Raw genomic sequence first — 11,093 nt, forward strand, 5'->3', positions numbered from 1 at the left:
TGTCCTTCATCCTCCCTCAATCTCCAATAATTTAAAAAAAAAAAGAGAAAAGTTAATAAGCTTTTGCTTCAGGCGTGATTTATAGCTCATTAATGTCAGTGAAAGAGAAGAGCTGAAGCAATGCTATTAGTTAGGAAAGGACCGTGAATTCCAGTTTCTGCAAAGCCTGACACGTGTCATGTGTGGAAGAGGTTTGGCTCTTCACCGTCAGAGCTGGTTTCTGTTTGCAGATGTTGTCACCAGGAACTGGCACCAGCCCTGACTCTGCTTCAGGAAGTGGGTCCCAGTACTCCCTCACTCACCACGCTGACGTCCACACAACATTCCATTAAAAGGAGCACAGGAGCATTGCTGGTCTTTCCAGAGGGTGCAGAGAGAGCTAAAGAGCTTTTGATGCCTTTCCAGTGATGTTGTGGGTAACTGTGGTTTGCGCTCCTGGCACTGCTGCATTCAGGTGTGTCCTGATCTCTCCCAGGACAATATTTATTTCAGAGAGAGGCAATTTAGGAAGAAACAGTGTGTTCCTGAAAAGAAGCTGCTCTGGATGATCTGAGGTACCATTCAGGTTTTGAATAGATTATGAGGATATATTCTAAGATGCCAGGGGAAGATCTGTGATCGCCCTTGAGGGAAAATGGTGGGCTCCTGAAAAATGGGCTGAATGACCAGGGAGCATTTCAGGGATGAGAGTCTCTATGATGCTCTTCTATTTCAGTTTGCACAAGAAAGAGCTGTAGTCAGTTTTGTAATATCTAGGCTGTGGCACTTTCTTGGTGGCTTGTCCCTCTGTGCTCTGTGGTCTTCATTCCTCTCACATTTGGCTTGGCTGTCTCTGTTGGGAGCTGATGGTGCACTTCTTTGCAATGACTCACCATGTGTTTATTTAGGGGCTACATGGCATTTAGGCAGAATCTTTCAATATTAAAAACGTGTTTTAGCAATTTACATAAGCTACTAGATTGGCTTCTAGGCTACTTTTGTCTTCAGAGGTGACTACCAAGAAGGAAAACAATGCTTCTGCTGGGCTCAACTTTCCCATAATAGGGAAGGAGGTCTTTGGCCAGCAACATGAAATTTTATATGAAGCGCAGAATGAATGCCAGGTTTGAGGTTTTGCCTCCATTAAGAGTATTTTGAGACTGAATGCTTGAACCATGGCCTTCTTTGGTAGCCCCTGAAGGAATCCTAGAAAGTCCAGGGACACAGCCTATAAGAGCTGCATCTTAGAGTTGTATTCAGTGGTATTTTGCTTCGCAAAGAGAACCCTGTTATGGAAAGGATTTAATTGGCAGGGGAAATAATATGTTTTTGCCTGGATTCACTCAGTTGCTGCATTTTAGCCAGAGATACATGGTCAGTTGAGTTTGGTATGAGTTAGTGCTGCCACCTGGAACAGGCAGGGGAATTTTTTTCCAGCCTTGCCCCCCTGAGCCACCCAGTCCTGGTCTCTGCTGTGCCAGAACACAAGTTAATGCTGCAGTGCTGGTGGTAGTGGCTGGATGGCACACAAAAGGCTGTCAAGGAAACCGTTACATGGAGAAAATTAAAGACAGTAAGGACCAGCCTTCACCATGCAAAACTTTTGCAAGTGAAGTTGACTGGAACAGGTAGAGCTGTGAGAAAAAATGAAGACATATCTCCTGCTTGTTGGCACAGCAATAAAACTAAGGGAGGGCACAGAAGATGTCCTGGAGCATGGCAGAGCTCTCCATTGGTTTCCATGTCGAGATATTATTCTCTCTTTAGCACATTGCCTTTGAAATCTTGAGAAACTGCTCTTTTTCATACAACCATTGCAGTTCCTCCTTTTTTAAAATCAGTTAATCTGTGCATTACCTCCATCCTGCCTTGGTGCTCTTCTGCCTCACAAAGCAAGAGTTAAGAGCCCCGTCTTTTGACCCTTTCCCTTTTAAGTGTCTGCACACTTGTTTCACTGACCAAAAATCTGGCACATCAAAATCACATCAAATGAGGCTGTCCTTGGGATTTGTTACAAAGGCACAAAGCAGGCAGCAGATGTGCCAAAAGGTGCTGAACCATCACGCTTTCTGGCAACCATGACTTGACAGGCTTGGCTTCAGGCTGGGTAAAAATACAGTCTAGATATATGCCTGGGTAAAACTGGGCTGGATTAACCGTCGGTAGCTCAGAGATTTCTGGATCTGACAAGTAAAGATGTCCGGAAGTCACAATAGTAAGTCAGGCTCCTACAGCAAGAGCTTCCCTTAAGGGGAGCTGCAGGATTCACCTGCACTGAGCTCATGGAATGTGCAAGCATTTGCAGAAGCTAGTATAAATAAAATCACTGTCAGAAAGAGCATGTTAAGAATTACTAGAAATATAATGTTTCTGGATTCTTTTAAGTGTCTAGACTCAGTAACCCCGTTGCCAAAAGCTATAACCAGGGCTTATTAACTTTGTGGTTGCCTTGGAAGCCCACCATCTCATCCTGACCCCTCTCATGCTTTGATGCTCGGAGGGATGGAAGTTGGGCAGTAATTTCAGCCTCTCCCATTGCTGTTGATACAGAAAGTATTTTATGTGGTAGGCTCAGGCAACACTGCAAGACTGCTGGCATAAAAAAATAAATATCCCTACATTAAAGTAAAGGCTGTATTAGGTACAGTTGTGCCATGTTTTTCTATTTAAGTAAACATCAGGTTGGGCCTTGAATTTCTGAGCACAGCAAGGAACGTTTTGGAAAGTGGAAATTGCATTATGGCTTCTGTTTCCTTTCCAGGGAAGCATGTGAAGCACATTACAGAGCGAGGGAAGGTCATGACTGCAGGGAACAGGATGTCTGAGAGGGAAAGGTGGGGCGAGAGGAGCTGCTGCAAAACAAGGACAGAGAAACAGCAGGAGAGCATGAGGGTGAAAAGTGGTAACTGGAAACCTTGCAATACCTTAATCCGAATTCTTTCACATAAAAGGTCAAAAAAAGAACTTCCCCTGCATTGCTTATGTATTTCTGACCTTTTTTTTTTTTTATTCTCTTGTTTTAATTAAAATCAGCATTGTTGGGTTGGGTTTTTTCAGATTCTGGCAACGTTCTGAAATTTTGGAACTGCCAGACAGATAGACTCAGGGTTTCAAAGCCAGCATCTGCATGTGTGCACATGTTGGTCTGATGAAAATGCTGGACAAGCTGGGACTGATCAAAATGCATTTGCTTAGCTGTGATCAATTAAGACTGCTGTATATTAAGTATTGTGCTTGCTATATTTCAGTGTGCTCCCCCCAGCTCTGTTCCATGCATCATTCCCTCTGTCCGTAAAACTGTTTCTGGGCCAGGCCTGTACTGAGTCATAAACAGGGTGGAAGTGATGGCATCCCTCCCTCTAACCCCTTTATCTAGGGGTGCAGGAGGATCTCAGGCAGGGGGAGCAGCTAGAGCAAGAGCTCACTTTTCTGTATGCTCCCTTTACTGTGGCAGCTACCATGGCCTTTCCAGGATTGCTTATTTGAAGCACTTTTGCAGCAGTGCTGGCCAAGCAGCACCTCTGGCAGTGTGTTGGGGAGAGCAGCGTATGGTTTGGCATAGGGGAAGCAAGCATAAAATGTGTACATATTTTTCAAAAGGCAAATTGTCTGAAAAGTCTGTCTGACGATAGCCCAAACCAGAACAAGCTGTAATTACATATCCTTTGGGTTCAGTGTTAATATGATATTTCTCTCTGGTTTTGCAAGTGTGCCACAGTTACGCTTCAGTGGCTCAGCAGCCTTTTAACAAGCTGTAGAAGGTACCCTGTTGCTCAGGCCCTGGCAGTACTGAAAGGCAGCATATCCTTTAACCCTGTGCAAGATTATGTAGCTTAACAACAGGGAGCAGTCTCAGAGCAGTGACCTGTCCACATGGAGCTGGGAGAAGGGAGGTTTACCCACTACCTTTTCATTGTACAGCTGCTACTCAAGGTATTTTGGTGCTTGAGTTAATAGTCCTGCAAATATAACAAGGTAGAGAGGGAATGGCACAGAGGAATCTATTTGGAAGGAATTAGACATTTACAACACACCTTAAATACAGGAAAATAAGGAGTGAAAGAAGGGAAATACTGTCCCAGTACAGTCTGTACCCAGTTTTAACATAGGTAGACAGGATTTGTTTACAGAAGCAGACAGTCATCACCTTCCTCCCTGCGGTAAAAAGTGTGTTTTAAAAAAGTACTAGTTGGAATTTTGTCTAAGTATGCCTTGCAAAATAGAACCTCAAAGGCAAGCCTGGTCCATTTGAGTTGCCACTCTGTAAACTATTCACTTGATTTAAAACAGGAGGCAGCAGCTCTCTTGACTGCTTAACTGATTTCCAATTTGGATGGCTTTTCAGTCCACTCTGCCCTGGTGTCTGTGTTCCAGGGCTGTAAAACTGTGGTAAGAAGGCTGCCAGCTCAGCCCTGGGGTAGCTGGCTGACTCAGCCACTCCTCCATCAGCTTTTGCTGTGAGGTTCTCAAGGTACCCGAACTGTAAAGCCAAAATACCCTGGATAGCAAAGCCAGTCTCTTACAGGATCACTCACTGGGTGGTTTTGTCCTTATGAAAATAAAGGGACAACTGTGGGGAGGGGCAAACCCTCCAGAACAGGCCTGCCTGCTCTGGTGGAGGCAGGAGGAAATGGCACGTGACCCTGCTGCAGTTCTGCTGTCGGTCCAAGTAACCCGGGGTTTGCCAACCAAATCAAATAAATAGCCCAACACTGCCTCTCTCCAAAATCACATCAGGTCTGATTAAGAGTCCAAGGAGTACTTTTTCCCAAACATGAATGGCTGGATCAGAATATCAAAGATCATCGATTTTTTTGTGTTTTATTTTATCTCAGAGAATAAGTTTAAAAAAATCCCTTATCAGCTTCTTTTTGAATGCCTGAAAGGGGAAAGAAAATAAAGGGCATTTATTAATATTAGCAGTAGTATTCCAAAGTGCACTGCATGCATTGTTATTAATATTATTCTAGAGATGCAGTGCCAGCAAATCATAGATACAGAGTTGGCAATAAATTAATTGGAGAACTAATAAAGTACTGGAAATTAGGAAAGATGATGAGATGGAAGAGATCAGCTGAGCAAAGAGAAGACTGAGAATGGCGTGCCTTCGTTGCAGTAATATGGTAATGAATATAGCGAAGGCAGAGTGGGAATACTGATCCTCACATGCTTCTCACAACTTGCCATGCTCGATCAAATTGCTGTAAAATTGCTAACGTGAGCAATTACAGGATGAAAAGACCTTTATGCCAATATAAATGCAGAGCACTGCCCCCTCTGCAATGATAGTTTCTAAATTGATACAGTATTATAGAGTGAGCTGGGCTTTGGCAAAACTGGTGGCTCAAGCTCACCTGTGCTACTTTGAGCCTGCGTCCTCCAGTAGAGGACACAAGTCTAGGCACTGTATCAGAAAATCCAGGGCCTGTAAATACTACATAATGCATCCAGGGGGAAACAACCCAAACTCCCACATGACTTGGTGGGCTCTGGACAGACATTACCTCCCAGAAATGAGACTTGGTACTGTGGTAAATAGTGCCATAAAACCTTAGTTTCCCACTGTTTGATAGCCAAGAAAAAAAATAAATCTAATATTGTGGATTATTTAGGAAGGAAACAGTGAAGAATACCACAAATGTTACTGTGCAGCTCTGCAGCTCTCAGAAAACAACAGAAGAGGTTGAGAAAAAGCGCAAGGAGGGGTGGCTGGGGTGATCAAGGCATGAAGAGGTCCCTCTGTAGGCAGAACAACCAAGAGATACTGGGCTCCTGGAGGACATGGAAGAGTTTGCTGCTGGGGGGGGATGCTAAAGGTCTGTAAAACCATGGACTATGCAGAAGGAAGGGTTTGCTGGTGGGTGACGAGCTGGAGGCTGGGAGCCTCACGTGAAACTATTGGGCATTCAGTTCAGAATAGTCCAGAGGGGACAGTTTGTCAGGCACACAGTGGTTTTAGGCTGACAGAGGGCATGTTTATATTAGATACTAGGAAGAAGTTCTTAACTGAGGGGGTGGTGGAGCACTGGCACAGGATGCCCACAGAAGCTGTGGATGCCCCATACCTGAGGGTGTTCAAGGCCAGGTTGGACAAGGCTTGGAGCAACCTGGTCTGCTGTAAGGTGTCCCTGCCCACAGCAGGGGGTTTGGAATGAGATGATCTTTAAGGTCCCTTCCAACCCTAACCATGCTATGATTCTGTTACAGTTAAGTTGGGGAACTCTTTGCCGTGTGAGGCTGTGGATGCTAAAATTTGCATGAGTTTAGGATTAGGCTGGACAGATTTGCAGAGAAGAAATCCAGTGAGTTAAAAATGAAACCAAACCTGTCTGTGCCAGAAAGTTGCTGAGGAGGCAACTCTTCGGAGAAGGCCAGGAGAGAATATTTTCTCCCTTTTTTTAAGCGCCATGCCATACCACATGTGAAGTTAGGGCAGAACCCAAGGAGCAGAAATGAAGGTTGACCATTGTCCTGCCAGGATTTGGTGCTGAGAAGGTGCAGCCTGATGTGTGGAGTCAGACTGCTCCTCATTTCACTGGAGGCCATTGTGAGGGGCTGCAGGTTTCTGAATCAGGGTGGGTTTACATTTTGACTCATTGTCAGAGACTGGCATAGTGTTATATATGTGTTCTGTTATATGCATGTGTGAGAGTACATCTCCCTAAGTCCTCTCAAACAGGTCCTTTTCAAGTCAAACACTTGATTCCTGGAACAGTTTCATGTGCGTGCCACTGGGTCTGATGTGAAGCCCACCGGGACCCGTGAGCACCTCTGTCCTGGTACTCAGTCAGGCTGTAACTGGATTTTAAAAGTGACCTATATCTTTTGCTCTGTCTCTCAGGCTCTCTTTGCGTAACCATTCATAGGTGGTCTAAATTTACCACTGCAGTGTGAAAACCTGAATCCACAGGCAGAAGTGGGTCTGCCTATTTAAACCGCTTTTTGTCCTGATTTCAGAACTGTGAGCAGGACTTGCACTTGCCAGTTTTGTCAGCAAAGCTCAGCTGGTGAATATTTTCTTTGATGACCATTTTTGTTTCGGGTTCATGGCTATACCAGCAGGAGCTATGGTGGGGACCAGCAAAAGAATACCTTAGAATTCCTTGTTTTACTTGCCTGACCTAGGCTGGCAGAAGTGGCTTTTGCTTTTCAGTATAGTTCTGTTTAGACTGAGAGGCCTTCAGATGCAGGCAGATGCAGAGGGACTTTCTACAACTGTCTTGCCCATGAAGAGTGCAGCACATCTCTCAGGGCAGATGTCACGTGGCATCTGGCTGACCACTTCTGGAGCAAACAGGATACCTTTGCTTTTGGAGACAGCTGAGACAAACAGTTTTAAAACTGTGTTTAAAATGGGCTTTGTTAATCCAGGAATCTTAATCTAGCACTGGGAAGGTAACATGTGCTACGTGTTACCCACTTCTGTGAGTTTTTATGATGGAGGTTGAGTTTTCCTCAGGGTGCAGCTGGTTGGAAGTGCAAGAAACTGTTGTGTTTTCTGGGATTTGAGAAGATCAGCCAGGCAGAGTGTCCCAGGGATGCAGGAGCATGCCCAGGATGCATGGGCAGCAGTGGACCATAAACAAAGCAGAAGTGCAATTCAGGACAGGAGGCCAGTGGTCAGCAGGGCTCGTTCTGCTGCTGGGAATCCACCTGGGAGAGGGATTATTTCAGTGTAAGCGAGATCCCTGCAACTCTGGGATGCAGAGCTCACGTAATTCATCCACTAAGGGGATGGAGCAAGAGCAGTAGCTAATCACTGCTGTTTATAATAGAGATGCTGTGATTTTTTAATTGTGGTATTATTAGAAAACCTTCTGGAATGGAGAGAGTATTGTGTTAAAGTGTCTCCTGAATCAAACTGTTGTCTCATATACCAGTTTCTCTCAAGGTAGTGATAATGTTCCCAGAGAGAGCAGGATGGGAAAACTGGAAGTCTCTTGATCACGTCTTCCAAGAGCATCATACTTCCTTTTTGTTAGATGCAAGCTACTGTAGATGTGTTCCTCAGTTACTCATGGTGGTTAATACCAAAGCACTTTAGCACATCAGTGTTTTGAGCTGCTGGTTTTATGGCCAGGTGTTTGCTGTCATGATTAAGCTTTTGTGAAATAGGTCTTTATATATTCTGCAAAATATTAACAGGTTTGCTCTCCCTGCACACTCTTCATTCATTGCTGCATAACAGCAGAGAACAATTTAGCTCCCTGGAAGTGTATTTCAGTAAGACAGCAAGTGGTCTGTGTTTACTTTTATGCTGTACAATTCAGTGATTGTACTGCAAATCTTGGCCAAGTTCCTGAATATTTGGGGCCTAAAAACAAGCTCTTAAATTCATATTTAGGCTCCTACAGAAAAGGTCTTGTTTTTCAGCTATTGAGTCCATCCTGACTCTTGCTGAGTGTTTGGAAGCCAACGGGCTATCACCCTTTTGAAAATTGGGCCTGCTATGTGTTTCCATGCCTGCATGGGGGAGCTAAGCTATGGTTTAGACTCCCTTTAATGTTTTTAGTATTGCAGAGCTTGTTTTATTCTATAGATTGCAATAATTCCTACTGGGGCTTATTCACATTCACAAACTAACAGTTTGGATTGATTAAATATCCAGTGAAAAGGTTGTCAGCAAGGTTGCTATTGGAAGACTTTGCTGGGAGATGAAGAGATGCACAGAGTAGGAATATTTCTGGCAAGTCACTGGGTTTTTTTCATAAAAGGGTGGGCTGTAAATACCATCTTTCATGTAACATATGTTTCACTGCCTGTGGCTGACAACAAACCTGAGTGAAGTAGGGTTCATCAGAAAGGCTGATTTTGCCCTGAGTATTCCTGGGAGCTCTTCAGTGCCTCTTGGTGAGGTTTTTCTCCAATGTGTCAGTGCACTAAGGCTTTCTTTCCTTTCTCTATATTATAATTTCAAGGAAAGTCTGATTCATTACTGCAGGGGCTGAGCTAAATTTCCTCTGGACCATTTTAAAAGAAATCATATAAGCCTCAAATACTTGTGCTGGCTGCAGTGGCAGATGTGTGAAAGAGTGGGCATTCGCTTTGCTTCGTGCCACTCATCCTGGAGAAGAGGAGGCTCTCCTTAATCTGTGGGCTTAGAAGCACAACAGAAGGACTTTTTGACCTAAGATGAAACAATGACAGTATTCCTGTGGAAGCACAGCATGCATATGGATGCTTCTGGAATATATTACTGGGTATAACTTGTGCTTTCTTTTCAAAAGAATATCATACCAATGCCTTTGAGGGAAGGAATTATTCTTGATAGTATTTAAAAGTAGTTAAATTCAAATGGCCCTGGAATGGGAGGATTTAATATATGGTAAATAACCAGAGTGATCTGGCACAATTGCAAAGGCAACTTTGGAAGTGTTTCTCATTTTGGTCTCTGAGATCATTCACTTTTGCTATTCACATGCCCCGATGGATCAAAATTTGCAGCATTTTCAGTTGTCAGTATTCATTTATTTTCTTAAATATGAGCTGTTCCTGAGAAAAAAATTTTGTTTTGTAAACATTATTTGGCTGAGACTGACTGCATGTTTCCATTCCTCTTGCAGAGGCACAGCAATAGCTGGAATTGTTTTTGGCATAGTGTTTATAATGGGAGTGATAGCTGGGATTGCCATCTGTATCTGCATGTGCATGAAGAGCAACCGTGGGACCCGAGTAGGGGTCATCCGGACCACGCACATCAACACCATCAGCACGTACCCAGGTAAGGGGGCAGTGTGACAGCCCTGCAAGAGTGCCTGTGGTCATGGCAGGAGTGTTGCCTTTGGGTGCTTACAGCTCCACGGTGAGCAAGGGATGTGACTACAGCAGGAGGCTCCTCTCTGTCCAGAGGGGGACAGCACAGCTCCCTGCTGAGAAACACAGGACAGCTCCGTGTGCACAGTGTCTGTCAGTGCATCACTCTGCCCGGGCTGATTTATTCAGCTGCTCAGTGGGCTAATGAGGTCTGGCCAGGTGCCACACACACACAGCTGTGTGCCTTGCGGTGCCTGCAGGAGCGTGTTGAGTCCTCGCTCAGGGCAGTGCTGCACTGAGCAGGACAGACCTCCCTGAGCCAGAGGCTCTCTGGCAGCAGATCAGTTGTTCTTCTTTTGTGATCTGGTTCTTGTATTTGTTCTTGTTCACGTGTAGCCAGCTCCTTTTCATTGTCCAATATAATGGGGGCCCGGCACACCACTGAGAGGGGAAAACCTGGACAATAAGGACTGTGGGTCAGAGTGCAAAGGCTTAAAGTGGTGATGTGGGGTCTAATGCAACCTGACCTGGCTGGTACTTGGCTAGAGCTCATGAGCCGTGCTGGGTGCTGCAGGATCCCCCATGACTTCTACAAAGTCACGCGGGCGTCTCTGCAGGGTGTTTTGTGCTGTGTGTCCCAGGAGGGACTGCTGGCTGGGATGCAGGGCTGGATCCAAGTAGCTCTCTGTATCCACCTGGCACCATGCCTAAACTGAACTGATAGGAATTTGGAGAGTGGTCATAGATCTTAGAATGGCTTGGGTTGGAATGGACTTCAGAGATCTTCTGGTTCTACCCCCCTGCCACGGGCAGGGACATGGTGCAGAGGTGCCTGTTGTGCCTTGGTCAAAGTTGGCTGAGTATTGGAGTTCTCAGTTCAGTCTTCTCTGTGGGTTCACACTGTTTTGATGTAATGGTATTTTAGGCACAGGCAGCAGCAGGGGAGGCACAGAGCCTACACCAGGTCTGGCACTGAGCTGATAAGCTGTCACAGGCTCTGGGGCACCCCAGAGGACAGCAGGGACCCCTCATGGGTCTGGTGCAGTGCAGTTGTGTCCGTAATGAGTGCAAGCTGGTACATCAGGCTGTATCTGAGCCAGCTTTGTTGCACAACCACCTACTGCACCACACTTGTCAACTCACACCAGTCTGGGGCTGGGGAACAGGAGCACCAAAAGAGGTGGCACTGAGCCAGCTGGGGTCTGCAAGGCTCATTTGTGTGGACTCCCCACCTAGCACATGAAAGTGGCTGCATTGTTGAAGAGCAAAGCAGACCCTGGAAGCAGCATAATGATGTTTATGCAATTTAGTGACATTGTTAATTATAAATCCAGGAGCGATTGCCTTGGGATAACTCTGAG

General features: G+C 45.3%; 1 protein-coding gene across 1 annotated transcript in view; it reads left to right on the forward strand.

The window, feature by feature from the left end:
• Positions 1-11,093, forward strand: part of CYYR1 (cysteine and tyrosine rich 1) — a 51,745-nt gene that overhangs the window by 37,354 nt on the left and 3,298 nt on the right. The window contains exon 3 of the mRNA XM_032680571.1: positions 9,543-9,700. Within this exon, the coding sequence (XP_032536462.1) occupies positions 9,543-9,700 (158 nt within the window). The remainder of the gene's footprint in view (positions 1-9,542; positions 9,701-11,093) is intronic.

This window comes from Chiroxiphia lanceolata, chromosome 2, assembly GCF_009829145.1.
Source record: "Chiroxiphia lanceolata isolate bChiLan1 chromosome 2, bChiLan1.pri, whole genome shotgun sequence".
Classification (NCBI taxonomy): Eukaryota; Metazoa; Chordata; class Aves; order Passeriformes; family Pipridae; genus Chiroxiphia; species Chiroxiphia lanceolata.